The following is a 17348-nucleotide window of genomic DNA, read 5'->3' as shown; positions in this document are numbered from 1 at the left end:
AACTTCATCAACAATAGAGTCCACCAGTCTAATGCATACATCATAGTGCATATATAAATAAAAACTATAGACAAAAAACAAGGTTTATAAAACACTTATTGAAAATATTTGTGTGAAAAGATGAACATCCTTTCTTTTACATTCTTACTTACCTATGCCCAGATGGGTATTTATAGATGCATATCTTGCAGTCCCAGTAAGGTTCTTATTCTCTCTGTAAGGGATGTGTTGATGTGTCCGAGCATCCCGATACTTCTTGGCTAGACCAAAATCTATAATATAGACTAGGTTTCCCTTCTTCCCAAGACCCATCAGAAAGTTGTCTGGCTTAACATCCCGATGAATGAAGTTCTTGGAATGGATGTACTCAATGCGGCTGATCTAGTACAGATATAAAAAGAATAGGTTACAGGAAAGAGTACAATACCAGAGAGCTTCTACCCCCAGATGATTATCTTATAATTACTCTAAGTGGCTGACCTATTTGGGGACCACTGCCAGCACCATATCGCCAATGATCTTTTTAGCTCTCTTTTAAGGGTGGCATTCTGACCATCACTGTAAGGCAGTGGTTCTCAATCCTTCTAATGCAGTGACCCCTTGATAAAATTTCCCAAGTTGTGGGAACCCCTAACCGTAAGAAAAAAAAAATGTAGCGGGGGTTGTCAGCACCCAAGGAAATACAAGTAATTTGCACCCCTAACCCCCGGTTAGCGCTCCCTGAGTCCCTTCCACTCGTACAGTCTTAAAACCCCTTATGGTACATTTTAGGATGTGCCACTCTCTCTTTATTCTCCTTTCTTTCCATTTTATCTCGCTCTATCCGAATTGTTTTCACCATCCATCTCTCTAGCCATCTTTCTTGTTCTCTTATTCTTTCTCTCCCTTTTTATTTGTTCATTCCCCTCTTTTCCTCTCCCTTCCATGTATTCTCTATATTTATGCCTCATCTCACTCCTTGGTTGGGGGGAGTTTGGATGAGTGGCAGTGCTGGTGGGGCGTAGGATCAGTGGCAGTGCTGGGGGAGTTCTGATCAGTCAACTTAGGTGCTCTTCATCAAGATCAGCTGCCCATCTGAGAACTGTAGTGGGGACTTTTAATGGCAACTCTAATCACAGGTTGTGTTACTCACTGTGTCTCTGACTTTGTGGCGTCTTGTAGCAGTGACACCTATGCTGAAATCAGGAGATAGGGTCTCCTCCAACCCCTCCCACTTCACATTCCTCACCAGTCAGGTGACCTCTAGTCTCTTCCCCCCCACCTATGCTGTGAACTGAATGGTTGGCTGTGAATCGGCTGAGTCGGCGGTTGGGGGCTTTAGAAACAGCCCAGCTGGGCAGCCACAAGCTCCAGGGACAGCCCTGCTGGGTGACCACGAAAAGGCTGGGGGAGTGATGCGGGATTCAGGAACAGCCCAGGATTTGGGGACCCCTGGCAAATAGTCATTCGACCCCCAGGTTAAGAACCACTGCTGTAAGGGCTGCATTCTTCCTACTGACCACCAATGCGAGGGGCATTTTTTCCCATTGTCTCCTGATGAATTGGTATTATTAAGGGTTCCTATAGACCTGAAATTTTGGTGTTTCCTTTGGGGTCACAAGGTTGAGAAAGGCTGGATTAGAGAGTCAGAGTAAAGTTAGAGCTTCTAATCTGCATACGTGTTTCGAGTCAGATCTTGAAAAAATATTACAGCTGGCCTAATACCAATGTACCCCTTTGAGAAACTTTACCTCCATCGAAGATGAGTAGCACATTCTCCTTTAATGACTGAGCAGTGGTGTTTTACAGTTTCATTGTTTTTGTTTTTTTTTGTTGCCAAAGGTACTGTTTAAGCAGATAACTTGGTAATAGGTACCGATTCAAGTGGTACTTTTTCGAGCTGAGGAATGCCCCAAGGCTCTGTTTTTATAAATCTATTACTTCTTTTGAAAAACCAATAAAGAGAATAAAAAATAAAAAAATATATATATTTTACAGCCAGTGACCTAGCATTTTTAGAATTAAAAGGAGAAGTCCAGCCTGAGCTTTTTAGGCTGGGCTTCTCCTAAGGGTCACAGGAGTGCAATTTGTTTTGACCCGTTTTCAGACAGCGGTCTGAAGTCCGCTCTTCACTGATGTCACTGCCATCAGTTGAGGCAGCGTGTCATCCTGACTTCCCAAGTCTGAATCCGCCAGCTGCCTTGATTGATGGTAGTCTCAGTAAGCCGTGACAGCTGCTCCCTGCCCCTCCACCGCTCAGCTTTCCAATGAATGTGGAGAAGCAGAGAGGAGAGACGTTGACAGAGTCAGCAGCTCTTCTCTCGGGGATCTGTGAAAACTGAGCCATCGGTGATGTTCGGTGGCTCAGTTCTCAGTGCAGAGACGCCGGGGGACAGATGCAGCATCAGTCTGATGCTCCATCCACATATTTATGAATCTTTAATAAAAAAACAAAACAAAAAACAAACATACTTCTCTTTTAAAGGTCTGCAATGATCACTCCAATACAGTACAGGATAGCATTAAAGGAGCACTTCAGTAATATTGCATTCTGATTGCAGAATGTGGTTATGCTGTAATGATAGTATTCAGATAAAATGTTTATTGTTATTCAAATGCTTCCTGTTTATATTTTCCTGTGAAAGATATAGGAAAAGCAATAACACTGCTAGGAAGGGAGCATGAAAAAATGCACAGACGAAAAAAAAAAAAAAAAAAAAAAAACATGACTGTTGTATTTGTCCCAACTCCTGACAGTTTTGCTGCAAGTTCTGCTGTAAGTATCTGTTGATAGAGCTGTCTCTAAGATATTACACATCTTCCAATTCCTTAGGATTTGACGGCTGCATTAGTTTTCATTTTTTAGACTAACAACATTTTCACAACATACAGAAAATACCTTTGAACTACCAATCCCCTCACTCCGCATGTAGAGGAAATGGAGAGAAAGGCATGTTTAAAGTCCAGCCTGGTTGACAACCATGGCTTCCTCCACAGGCACAGTGGAGTGAGCATGAAAGACAGTCTTTTATTCACAGGATCACTGTGTGAAAATAAAGGAAAAAGTATCTAAAAAAGGAAAACTAATGCCACCTCCGTATCTAGGCAACATATTACATTTTTGTTTTTGGGTTTCGACAAGCTTGATGTTCAGTTTCATAATATTTGTACTGTAATCAATGACATTATATTTCTGTTGTACTTACCATCTGATCTGCCAGGAGGAGCACGGTCTTCAGGCTAAATTTGCGGGAGCAGAAATTAAAAAGGTCTTCAAGGCTCGGGCCCAGTAACTCCATTACCATCACATTGTAATCGCCCTCTGCTCCACACCATTTGATTGAAGGAATCCCCACTGCCAGACAGAATGTGAACATAAACACATGAAAAAAGCTTATGATCCTATGCGGAAGCTCAGCTTCTTGTGCAGTCATGGGTAGCGGAGTTCCTAAATATCTATACAGTAATTATAAGTTAACAAAGCATATGCTATTACCAGGGCCAGGAGCACAACAGTTCATGAGAAAATATCCAAAAAGGGACAAGCACGAACATTTTTCCTAGTATGATAACAGAACAAATTATTTGTGTGCAATTAGTATAGTATTTGAAAAAAAAAAAAAAAAAGGAGAGAGTGACCAAGACCATTCATGTTCAGAAACGAAAAGAATACATTACAATAAAAACACATTATATCAATTCCAAAGTTGTATTTTGTCATATGAGAATTTTCGTTACTCTAGTAACCTATTGGTTTTCGATATGAAAAAAAAAACGACGATCATTCGTCTGATATTTTGATCGTGTGTGGTAGGCATTAGCAAAGAGATTAGTGACTGAAGAGAACAACTTCAGATGTACAGTGCCTTGCAAAAGTATTCACCCCCTGGGCATTTTTTGTGTTTTGTTGCCTCACAACCTGGAATTAACATGGATTGTTTGAGGATTTACATAATTTACAGAACATGCCCACAACGTTGAAGATTTTTTTATTTGGTATTGTGAAGCAAAACAAATAGGACAAAATAACAGACAAAGTCAATGTGCATAACTATTCACCCCCTTAAAGCGGGAGTTCACCCATTTCTAAAAAAAAAATTTTTCTTCCCCTAGATTCCTGCTCGTTCGGTCTAGGGGAATCGGCTATTTGTATTAAAATAGGTGCAGTACTTACCCGTTTTCGAGCTGCATCTTCTTCCGTCGCTTCCGGGTATGGTCTTCGGGAGCGGGCGTTCCTTCTTGATTGACAGTCTTCCGAGAGGCTTCCGACGGTCGCATCCATCGCGTCACTCGTAGCCGAAAGAAGCCGAACGTCGGTGCGGCTCTATACTGCGCCTGCGCACCGACGTTCGGCTTCTTTCGGAAAATCGTGACGCGATGGATGCGACCGTCGGAAGCCTCTCGGAAACCTGTCAATCAAGAAGGAACGCCCATTCCCGAAGCCCATACCCGGAAGCGACGGAGAGGATGCGTCTCGTAAACGGGTAAGTACTGCACCTATTTTTAAATAAATAGCCGATTCCCCTAGTAATAACGAGCAGGAATCTAAGGGGGAAAAGTGCCCTCTAAGGGTGAACCCCCACTTTAAGTCAATACTTTGTAGTCGCTTTGGATAAGTCTCTATGAGCTTGCCACATCTTACCACTGGGATTTTTTGCCTATTTCTCCTTGCAAAACTGCTCCAGCTCCTTCAAGTCGGATGGTTTGCGCTTGTGAACAGCGATCCAAGTCTGCCCACAGATTTTCTATTGGATAGAGGTCTAGGCTTTGACTAGGCCATTCCAACACATTTACGTTTCCCCTTAAAACACTCAAGTGTTGCTTTAGCAGTATGTTTGGGGTCATTGTCCTGCTGGAAGGCAAACCTCCATCCTAGCCTCAAATCACAGAGTGGAATAGGTTTTGCTCAAGAACATCACTGTATTTAGCGCCATCCATCTTTCCCAGCCTGCTGAAAAACAGCCCCACAGCATGATGCTGCCACCACCATGTTTCACGGTGGGGATGGTGTTCTTTGGCGATGTGATGGGTTTGCGCCAAACATATCAATTTCTTTGATGGCCAAAAAGTAAAATTTTAGTCTCATCAGGCCAGAGTACCTTCCTCCATACATTATGGGAGTCTCCCAGATGCCTTCTTGCAAACTCAAAACGTGCAATTTAGTTTTTTTGCTGAAAGTAATGGCTTTATTCTGGCCACTCTGCCATAAAGCTCAACACTATGGAGCGTACAGTTTATTGTCATCCTATGTACAAATACTCCAGTCCCTGCGGTTGAAATCTGCAGCTCCTCCAGGGATACCACAGGTCTCTCTGCGCCCTCTCTGATTAATGCCCTCCTTGCAGGGTCTGTGAGTTTTGGTATGCAGCTTTCTCTTGGCAGGTTTGCTGTTGTGCCATGTTCTTTCCATTTGGTTGTGATAGATTTGATGGTGCTCCTAGGGATCATCAAAATAATATTTTTTTATAACCTAACCCTGACTTGTACTTCTTAACAACATTGTCCCTTACTTGTTTGGAGAGTTCCTTGGTCTTCATGGCAGTGTTTGGTTAGTGGTGCCTCTTGCTTAGGTGTTGCAACCTCTGGGGTCTTTCAAAAAGGTGTGTATATGTAATGACAGATCATTGGACACTTGTATTGCACACAGGTGTCACTAATTATGTGGCTTCTGAAGGGAATTGGTTGCTCCAGAGCCTTTTATGGGCTTCATAACAAAGGGGGTGAATACATACGCACATGCCAATTATCAGTTTATTTCTGAAAAATAGTTTTATGTATATAATAAAATTTTACTTCACCAACTTAGACTATTGTGTTCTGATCCATCACATATAATTCAGATTAAAAAAACCATTGAACTAAAGGCTGCAATGTAACAAAGTAGGTAAAAAGGCAAGGGGGGGGGGTGAATATTTTTTAAAGGCACTGTATCCATATATAAAGAAGTGGGCTTTAAAAGCACATTTGACGGTTCAAGAGTTATAAAGCGCACCAAATGTTTGGTAGGAGATACTCCAGAGAAGGTGAGAGGTTTGCCAGACGTCCAGGATACAGAAGTGTGGGGAAGAGATCAGAATGTGCAGAGATAATAGACATTAGGAAATGTGTCAAGTGGCCAGAGTGTACAGAGCTTTGTACATATGAGCAGAAAATTGAAGTGAATTTTCTGATTAGCAATGAGAGGAGGGATGTGAGAGCAAGAAGCAGCATTGCAGGGGTGGACCAGAAGTATATGTTGTACCACAGCATTAGAAATTGAATGAAGTAGCAACAGTATGTATGTTGGCAGACCACATAGAATAGTGATATAATAGTGATACAATAGTCAAGCATTGTGATCGTACAGTAATAAGAGATTTGTTATGTATATGTTGGTTCTACGAGCGCATCGAGGCCTTCGGGTAATGACTGCGCTCCCAATAAGCATTTTAATAAATTATATATATATATATATATATATATATATATATATAGGCATGCACTAACATTTTATCTTGAATGAGAAAAAGATTAATGTGTGACAGTTTCAAAGTGTAGATGACTGAAGTGGTTAGTAAACCTAGTAGCCTGTATAAGCTTTAAACTCTGGTGACTTACACAATACTTTCCTTTATCACTTATCTTTTTTTATCTGATGGCTGACCCAAGGAGCGAAAATGAGGTAAAATCCGCATCTGTGGAGGTATGCATTTAGGTAAAGCTGTTGCTTTGTACTGTATAAACAAAGCACATGGACACCGACTAGCCAAGAGCATGCGTGAATATGGAGAAGAGTAGAGGTCTAAGAACAAAACCGTGAAGTATACCAACAAAGCGTATGGTTAGGAAGCAGTATGAAAATGGAAGACACTGAAAATTCATCCAAAAAGAATAAGAGGTGGTCAAAGAGAATGCCAAGACATTGGTAATAGTCTAAAGCCTTTTCTTCACTTCCAGGATCATCCTCTCATGGGTCAGTTAGGAAACTCCTCCTACAAGCTTTAACCAGTGAATGGCTGGACAGTGATAGAAGTCACAAGATTGCTATATACTGCTGCTGAGAAAAGATATTTAGCAGTTTATATTTACTAAAATAATTGCATTTCCATTTTCTGTGTAGTGTTGGAGACCAGATATTGTAAATGCAATGTCTTGGGTTCAGTAACAGTTTAAGCAAACCAATATTCCAATAAACCAATATTGCTGCCCAGTTCTGACAGGTCTTACCTCCACCCTGCATCATCTTGTAAAACTTGCTCTCAATGTGCAACTGAGGGTGCTTTGTCTTCACGCATTCCAGTTTGATGGCCACCTCCTCACCAGTCGCAATGTTTGCACCTGTGGAAACACAATACAAAACACATCCCTCATGAGCTTGTGTACATTAGATCATAAAACCTGTCTATTTAAACTTACCAAAAGGTCACAAATTCTTCCTTAAACATATAATTTTACATACATATCAGTTTTTTTAGGACTTTGTCAAGCCACCAATTAGTGACAGCAGTTACAATCACATGCCGAGCTAATTCATATAAAATATTTGCTATAATGCAGAAGAGATCTACTTATACAACATGCTTCCTATAGGATCTCAGCCTGAAAAAGAATAAATCCCTAGAAATTAGACAAAAGCAGGTTCCTCCATCTACACAAAGTAGATGGAGAATTCCCCATATGGCCAAACTTTCAAAGATCTAAGTTGGCGTGCATGTACTGTACATTTCAGGAGCACACAAATACTCTGACATATTTGCCAAGCAATGCAATTTTTTCACTCCAAAGTAAAAGGACGATATGAAATCCAAAGTGCAGATTGGCATTGCCAGTCATTGTACAAACACCCCTCTAAAGTGGCCTCTTCTCTGTTGGACTGTGTGACACATCATTGTCTGGGTATCCCCAGCTGATAACAACCAAGGCTCATCTTGGGGAAAAGTGGACAAGATAAAAAAAAAAAGGAATATCCGAATGGTAGAGAGACCCTTTTCCCCACATTTTGAATCTGCCGACAGAAAACAGCTGCAAACTGTTTGTTATGGAAAACAAGAAAGCCATTTTTTCCATACTTCATTGTGCAATTTTACCTTCTATTGTTCTTCCAAATCTTCCACCTGCATTCCAATTATTTCCTCTTCCTTGAGGTGCAGGTAGTTGGGGCCACCAGATTTAGTCACATGATCAGTCTTAGTGTGGTAATTAGGAATGAACGCAGGCTTGTTTGGATCCTAGTCCAAGTCCACCCAAGCATTCTTGCCTGGAAGCTGTCACCTGTACTAAGCCAATCATAAGCGGCTGAGGCATCCCCCCCAAAGGATGTGTATACATGCACCTTCAGGTCAGGGAATGTCTCAGATGCCAATGATTGGCCCAGTACAGTGGTGGAATCATTCAGGCAGGTTCAGACTAGGGTCTGCACATGACTGAGCTTCATCCTAGTGGTAATAAATAATAAAAAATAAATAAAAATAAAAAAAGACAAATCTGAAAAATTTTGAGAAGCTGGGAGTCTATGTTTCTGGTTAAAGAGCAATTTGCTGAACACCCTCAGTTCTCTTGTAGCTTGCAAGTTAAGACAATTATAGCTGGGTGCAGTTTGAAACACAGAAAATTATTGCCCACAGGAGCCATTTATACTTACACATAAACGCCCCCCCCCCCCCTCCCTTTACATCAGTCCAACGCAAGGCAAAGCATGTGTTCTTTAATCTGTGGGTTACTGTGCACTGGAAAGCAGGCCCATTTGTTTACTCAACATATATAGGCTGGGGTGCCTTTGAAACAAATGGAAATGCACTGCAACACTTATGCGGTCCATTGTTGAACCATGCATAACGGCCAGTGAAATGAGTAATGAATAGTTGAAGCCATCCTACAGTTCAGCTGATTTATATATTTTATCAATTGTATATAATATATATATATATATATATATATATATATATATATATATTTTTTTTTTACACTACTGTGCAAAGTGGAGCACAAAAAAAAGTGTAATACCTATGACCCCAAATTGGAAACCATTGTTAATTACCCAGAATACTCCAAAAGTAGTGTTAAACCCGCCGCAGAAAATTAATTTATCGTGTACACAAAATCACCTATTTGTTCTGCTTTTGACCTTTTTTTAACCTTCAAAAGTCTTTCTAGTTGGTGCGGCACTTCCCCCAAGCTTCAGTTGGGAAGCTTGCACACAATTACTCCCAGGTGCAACAGCTTCTGGGAATACGTTTCACAAGTACCTACGTGTGAATATTCTAATGCACATGTGCTGGTACAGTAAAACCTTGGTTTGCGAGCATAATTCATTCCAGAAACATGCTTGTAATCCAAAGCACTTGTATATCAAATCAATTTTTTTTACGGGGTATAGGAGAGAAGAGAGGCACCTCTAAGTGAGGAAATAAGTTGCTAAATGTTGTACCTTCATTAAATGTAACCATATTGCTACACTTAGAGGCTCCTCTCTTCTTTTTTATACTCCGTTGTGACATGACGCTACTCCTAAATCAAGACATCGCTTGTATATCAAGGCAAAAATGTATTAAAACATTTTGCTTGTCTTGCAAAACGCTCTCAAACCAAGTTACTCTCAAACCAAGGTTTTACTGTATTTTCACAGACATCCTGTTTTTTTTTTTAATCACTGTGATCTATTAAAAACTTAAAATATAAAATATAACTGGGTACTAACATTTATAGGTAAAGCTTATCAAGGAATATCCAATTGTCTCTTGGTGGATCAGGAAGAAATTTTTTTTCCCTGCTGTAGCAAATTGGATTATGCTTTGCTTGTTTTTTTCACCTTCCTCTGGATCAACTGTGGGTATAGGATTAGGTATATGGGATTGTATGATTTTTTTCCTCTCTTGTATTGGTTGAACTAGATGGACTTGGGTCTATTTTCAACCTGACTATGCAACTATGGGCTTAACAGAATAAAAATCTAAGATTATTTCATACACACTATACAGCACAGATTGATGGATCACCTTCCACAGCTATTGTCCTTTGGCAGCCACTACCATTGGCTGCATTCGATTAGATCTTCCGTCTGGCTCTCTCAATTTTTCAATGGAAGTTTTTGACTGAGAGGAGTGGTGACTGTGACAAGGCCACCTACGGGGTGAATTCTGTCCGTTTTTTGGGGGGAACAGGCTGAATTTCACATATTGCATGGCCAGCTTCAGTTTGGCTACATAATACATTTAATCAAATGGGTTTAATAACACAAACTGCTCAAAGATGTAAATGTAATTCTTTGCTATGTGTAGCTGCATAGTACCATTGCTCATAAACACTTATTTTATTGACAAATAGCAGCAGCCTTCTTCTAGCCAGCCATTTTCATTTTTAATGGACCCTTTAGGGAGAATTGGGGTAAGATATCTAAATGCACAGAACTTATTTTGCTTGAATGGCAGAAATTTAGGCCTAGGAAGGACTATTCATCTTTATTTCATTTTTTTACATCCAACTGTTTAAAAGAGTTTTGTCTTTCCTCTAAGACAGGCTATATAATGACACACTCACTGCAATTACAATTTCAATAACCAGGTACACAATTGTTCTATGAAAAGAATGTTAAGTAAGGGATTAGCCTCAAGTACCTATTTACCATCTACAGAAAAGGGCCTAATTACCAGAAGCTGAAAAGTCCAAAGCTCCAGTCTGTTGCAGACTATATTAACACCTAGAAAGAGCAAAACGTGGTTTCACTTCAACCAGCTATACTAGTTAAAGTGGTTGTAAACCCCTTGACCTACAGGTAAGCCTAGATTAAGGCTTATCTGTAGGTCCAAGAAATATCTATTAAAACCTACACGGTTAAGAAGATATTTCCAAGAAACACGGCACCTATGTCTACGGTGCAACGCGCAGGCGCACTGAGCGTGCCACTACCAATGGCATCAAGCCGTTAGTGGTGGCTCCCGCGCATGTGACGTCATCGCTGTTCCGGCCAGTCACAGCACCGGAGCAGCGATACCCAGAAGTCACTCCCGGTATCATGGCGGTGATGGAGGAGGTGTCCGAAGACCGCTGCAGGTTTTTTTTTTTTTTAAAGAGAGGGTTTACTTCCTCTTTAAAGTGATTGTAAAATCTTTGTTAAAAAAAAAAAAACACTGTTATACTTATCTGCTCTGTGCAATGGTAATGCACAGAACAGCCCAAACCTCCCTTCTCAGGTCCCCCGCCTAGACTCTTGGATCCTCGTCTTCTGTGAGCGCCCCCCATAGCAAGCTGCTCACTATGGAGGCATTTATGCAGGCCTGATGCCAGGCCATGCTGCCTGCGTCCAAAAAGGCTCGATTTGACAGAGCGGGGAGAGAGAGCCGCTACAGACAGGCACAGCGGTGGATTCAGTGAGGGTTTACCGTATGTAAGAGGGGAGAAGATACTGCTACTGGAATTTTTTTTACCCAAATGCAAGGGTAAAGGTAAAAAATGTTTAGACTTTATACCCACTTTAAATAATAGGCACACCTTAGGCAGCCCAAGAATGATGGGTGGGGAGACATCTGCTCATCTCTACAGTTCCAAGACCCACCTTTGTACGGTCAGCTGTGGATTTAAAGAACATTTACCCAAGAACAACAAGGAGAAGGTTCGGGACTTTGAACGAGGCACATTCAAGCCACCAGCACATTGAGTGCTTTAATGTGTAAGTATAAGGCAGGTTTATCTCCTTCCTCCATATCTTTTTTGTTTTCTTTCCCCTTATATTCTTTTTTATCCCAATTGGAGTCTTAAATACATTTTTCACTGGCCCTCATACACATATAATATTTTTTTCAGATTATATGCATTGCTCCTGATGAGGCGATAGTCGCCAAAACGCGTCGAGGCAACAGGCCACTCCAATTTTTAGGCCACCCTAGATGCACTACGTTATCATATATGAGATCTAGCAAACTTTTTTTAGATTTGATGTTAACTTATGTCTTTATATGGAGCCTGCTGGCCAAGATATTTGTATAACCTGTGTTCATTTTATTAAATTTGCTTCTTTAAACTGCTCCATTGTACCACTTATGTGCCTCATTCAAAGTCCCGAACCTTCTCCTTGTTGTTACTAAACTGATTAGGGATGGAGACACTTATCTAGGGTGTAATTTAAAGTCCCACACTTTTTTGCTCTTTAAACATTTACCTAATGTAGCAAATTTCAATTTTGGTTGCATCAGGCATTTTTTATGTGTCTAGGTCCTCCATAGTACCTATGACCTGAGAACTTTTAGGGAACAAACTAATCGGTCAAGGATGGATTTATCCAGCTGGCTGTGTTGCCCCAATACAACCTTATCCTTGATAAGTTTAGATGCTCATTTCATTTGTAAGTAACATTACAACTTTAAACTAACCAACTTTGAAAATAGAAATGTTCTCATTGAATTTGTTTATCAATTTTTTATGGACTTTATATCACTTGTCACGTGGTGTTATTGAGTTTATATGTTCTTGTTTATTTATTTAGTATTATATTAATTAGCGCTGCAATTTTCTTACACCTATTCAGGTTAAGTTTTTTCTGTTTGAAAATAGAAAGTTAACTTTCCTTACAGCCTCCCAACCCGTCAAATACAAAATGGCATAAAACTTTTTTTTTTCAAAAATATAGTATTTTTTTGCATAAACTTTTTCAAAGTAATCTTTAATAGGGGATATGGGGAGAGGGGGTTGGCTACGAGTAAAGTGAACCTTCCATTTTAATGAAAGGCCCACTTTAAGTAAATGGGTAGCATTAACTGCATCATCAACTCAATTACTGAAACGATTACACTCGATTAACAGCTTGGCCAGAGATAATTTTTTATGTTCTCCTAGAGACAACCTGCTTGCATTCATCCCTGGGCGCATACTCCCCTAAATGATAGTACCGCTCAGTGCATCGTCCAGCTGCAGCAGCTGTCAGCCACTTATCGTTTTACAGTCTGCTGACAGCGGGGTTGGACAGTGTACCTGTGCCTTTTTGCTACACAAACACTACAGTCTCATGCAACAGCGCTAAATGCCTAATGTGCATGAGGCTATAATTAAAAGCATTTTGGGCACCAGTCTGAGTCACTTGACTCCAACCATATAAATATAGAGACTGGTATAGGGGTGCATGCTTATGTGTACACATGATTGCATCATGATTTGGTATTTCATCTCATGCAGCATCTCACTGGACTCATTACTCTTTCCTTTGCTGCACCAGGCCTGACTTTGCCACTAAATAATACCTAGGATTTCTTCCAGTTGCCAGGACTATTGTTGGGCAAAACCAGCATTGCCTAAGAACATAGCCACTAATGTGACTGTATTGCCAGTCCGTTAAGCCAAGTCCTGCCAAGATGTGAAAAAGAAAAACTTGAATCAGTCTGCCTGACGCATTGCCGGCTGTCAACACTAGCCTCTGTATTCTCACACAGTGCTGGCTTTAATACATAAGCAGTGGCAGCCCGTCCATTAGGGGTGCCGCCCCCTATCTACATACATGATACCAGACTATGGATTCCAATGGGGGTGTGTGTTTTTTTGAAGCAGGTGATTAGAGCCAAAGGCTCCAATAGGCTTCAAAAAAGGGTGGGCTCAGGGCCTCCCTGCCAATCATTAAGCGGGTCGTGAGACCAGTTTCCTGATAGGCCAAAACTTCAGGCAATCCTATTGGATGCCTAGTAGGAGGAGAGGGGAGACACACAGCGAAAGTGCCGTGCTGGAGAGGACGACACCAAAGCCGTCACCTGGGGGTAGTGCCACTGCACAAGGGGGGTGTGGTTGTTTGCCTCTCCCCAAAAAAACAACAGCTGTCACTGCCAGTGATGACCCCTTAATTTCAGTGCCTACCTTCCTCATCAGCATTAACTATATCAGCATTTTGAGAAGAACCCTATGCAAGATTTCCACCCCTTCTAGGGCTGATATTTGTCAGTTTCAGGATCATGACGTGATGCCACCTAGTACAGAGAATGCCATGTATTCATTAATAAAATACAAGGCATTCTGCGAATGGTGGCAGCGCCAAGCAAGCGATTTCTCTGTAGTCAGTGTGCAAAAGGGAAGCCATTTAGCGGTTAACTATTCATCTTTCAGCAGTCTATGCAGTCATATGCAGGTTGTGTAGTGCTGGTTCCTAGTACTATGTGAGATTTGCCCAGGCATGCCTTCTAGCAGTATTTTTAAAAGATTAGTTCTTCTTAAAGTGGAATTAAACTTAAATAATAATAAAAAAAAAAAAAAAGCTGCGGACTGGTAGGATTTTTAGAACAGAAAAAACCCTATTGGTCTCTTCTGCTTCCCCCTGCCTGTCATTATTTGTGTACATTGAGCTGCGCCTGCACGTAAGTGATGTTATCACAGACTGGCCAATCAAGCAGCCGAAGAGTCAAACTGGGCAGAAGACCACCAGAAGAAGATTGAGGTGCCCATGACTGACAGGCATGCCGACACCACAGCACTAGAGAAGATCACTTGCCAGATAAGTCTTCTATAATGTGCCAATATGTTGTACATACAAGTATATTATAGCTAAAAGCTCCTGGGGGCCCATTTCTTTATTTCATTGGGAGAAGGTTTAATACCACATTAAAAGTATCAGGGAATAAATCTGTGTTGAATAACCCAGCGTCGAGAATAAAATGATTGCCCGATTAGTCCACAATATTTAAAAACTCAGTCAGCATTACCAGAACACAGATCTTGCCATGCAAGATGAAGTGGGGGATGCAGAATATTACACTCTTATTGATCATCATTTATATATAGTAGGCAGGCTAAAGTAACCAAATAGGCCATCATACTCATCACTAGACCTATGCTGCGTTCCAGTTTCCGGTGAAACTGCTTTGCATGTTTGATCAGAGATAATGCAAAAGATCTCAGGCCGCCCAGCAGATGGGGTTAGACACAGAAGGAGTCTGCAGCAGAAAAGGTGGGGGTTGGGAAAAAAAAATCATTTTAGCTCTCGCCCCTTCCCTATGAAACGCATTAGGAGGACACAGACCCAGTAATGTTCCCATCCTCTTCCGAGCCCCACCATGAGCTCTGTAGTCCATTAACCCATTATGAAATACACACAAGCTCCTCCAGGGGAAATCTGTGGGATATGAGCAGCTGGGGAGCCCCCAGCAAGCACCCCTTACATGGCAGCTGTCTTCCCTAGCTTGTCACTGTAAATGGTATTGCACATCCTGTTTTCCTTTAGCTGTGGCGCACATAAAGAACCCTGGGCTAATCAGCAGCTAAGCTGTGCTTCTGATCACAAGCTCATGGGAATACTAGGGATATCCTCCTCCTCCACAGTCAGAATACACACAAGTGAAATCAGTAACATATAACAGAGCCGAATTGGAAAGACCGCATTCTCCCCTACACTACTGCAAGGGCCATGTCATACTAGGAATTTTGTAGCAACTACAATTCATCACTGGAATTAGTGTGACCTTTAATTGACTGCAATTCATTTATTCTTAGCAGCAAGGACGAGAGCAGCTGTTACAAAGTTACTTATGTGACATGCCCTTAAAGCTCTATTGTGCAAACTAGGTATGGGCTTTGGGTTCAGACGGAAGTTGAATTCAATCTAAACCTTGCCTACTCGATCGCAGCAGAAGTGAAGCATTTATTAGCAGTATTACTACCACTACTAAATGCGACAACTTACCTTTGGAAGGCAGTGGCCACAGGCTTCTTAGCAACGAGTGGCGCATCGCTGGCCAGCCATTCACCTGTGGAGTCTCAGCAGGTGGCTGGATGTAAACAAAGAGGCAACGATGGTGGGCCAACATCAATGACCAAATATGGCCATTGCCATACTTGGCCTGATGTCAGGCACCAGCCACACCCCTTTATTTACAATTTTTACAATTCAGCCATCAGCCTGGGATCTGTCATTCAGTGCTTCAGTGCTTCATTGGGAGGTGGGGGGGTAGATGTGTTGGTGTGCTTTTTTCGGTGGCTATCATTTATCATGTTTGAGGAGGATCTGCATTGCTGGTTGACACGATTGATGATGGATTTACATTATGAGACACTGTTTTTAATAAAGGACTTGTGAATGTACCCCTTAATATTTCACATGGTAGGGGAACGAGATACCTAGCGCCCCCTTTTATTCTAACGTAGCTTCCAGATTCCGATAAGCCCCCCCACCATTACAGGGCCAGGGTTGTGGGAAAGTGGCCCTTGTTGTTCATCAACATAGGGACAAGGTGCTTTTCTCAGGGTGATCCCCCTTGCCTCCCATGTTGAGGGCATATGGCCTGCTATGGTTAAAGTGACACTAAAGGTTCGCATATATATTTTTTTAAAACAAACATGTCATACTTGCCTCCCCTGTGCAGTTCGTTTTGCACAGAGTGGCAAAGATCCATCTGTTCTGGGGTCCCACGGCGGCTCTTGCAGCTCCTCCCCGCATTGGATAAACCATTCCGATAAGCTCTCTCCCGAGGGGGTTGCCTTGTGGGCACGCTCCCGAGTCATACACTCGGCGTCCATTGACGCCGAGTGTATGACTCAGCCCCGCCTCTGGTGCTTGAGTCATTGGTTTTGATTGAAAGCTGCAGGAGCCAATGGCTGCGCTGCCATCTATCCAATCAAAGCCGGGACTCCATGGAGAGAAGGAGGGCTGGGACATGCCCATGGATATTTGGGGCTCAGGTACGTAAAACGGGGGGGGGGGCGGTAGGCCGGACACATCAAGGTGTTTTTCACCTTAATGCATAGGATGCATTAAGACAGTGGTCATCAACCCTGTCCCCAGGGCCCACTAACAGGCCAGGTTTGCAAGAGAACTGAAATGCATCGCAGGTGATATCATTTGCTTCTCAGTGATTGAAGTATTCTAGTCTGCATCTCCCCAAGGTAATACTTAAAACCTGGCCTGTTAGTGGGCCCTGATAACAGGGTTGATGACCACTGCATTAAGGTGATAAAACGTGAAGGTTTACAACCAGGGGCGTAACTAGAAATCACAGGGCCCCATAGCAAAATGTTGTATGGGGCCCCCCAGAGCCGCCCTAGTGTCAATGCAGCGTGACCTGTGCCCTATACAGCGTGACCTGTGCCCCATATAGCGTGACCTGTGCCCCATATAGCGTGACCTGTGCCCCATATAGCGTGACCTGTGCCCAATACAGCCTGGCCTGCCTGTGCACAATACAGTCTGAACTGCCTGTGCCCCATATAGCGTGACCTGTGCCCAATACAGCATTGCCTGTGCCCAATACAGCCTCACCTGTGCAGAGGAAGAGGCAAGCCGGCCGGATCAGCAGAGAGCGGGATTGCCCACTGTAATAGCTTTCATTTGAATTTCCCGTCTTCCCGGGGCTCATCGTCACATAGCCCCACCTCTTAGCCCAACGCCTTTGATGACGTCACATGTCCGACACTGGACCTGCGTTCTG

General features: G+C 42.2%; 1 protein-coding gene across 2 annotated transcripts in view; it reads right to left on the bottom strand.

Annotated features, from left to right (window-relative positions):
• The window catches only part of CSNK1E (casein kinase 1 epsilon), a 99775-nt gene that overhangs the window by 23195 nt on the left and 59232 nt on the right, over nt 1-17348 (bottom strand). For both annotated transcript variants that reach the window (XM_040359526.1, XM_040359527.1), the window contains exons 3-5: nt 7186-7296; nt 3186-3334; nt 153-381 (exon numbers count right to left, since the gene is read on the bottom strand). In XM_040359526.1, coding sequence (XP_040215460.1) covers nt 153-381; nt 3186-3334; nt 7186-7296 — 489 coding nt within the window. The remainder of the gene's footprint in view (nt 1-152; nt 382-3185; nt 3335-7185; nt 7297-17348) is intronic.

This window comes from Rana temporaria, chromosome 7 (assembly GCF_905171775.1).
Source record: "Rana temporaria chromosome 7, aRanTem1.1, whole genome shotgun sequence".
NCBI lineage: Eukaryota > Metazoa > Chordata > Amphibia > Anura > Ranidae > Rana > Rana temporaria.
This window is presented reverse-complemented; position numbering and strand designations above follow the sequence as displayed.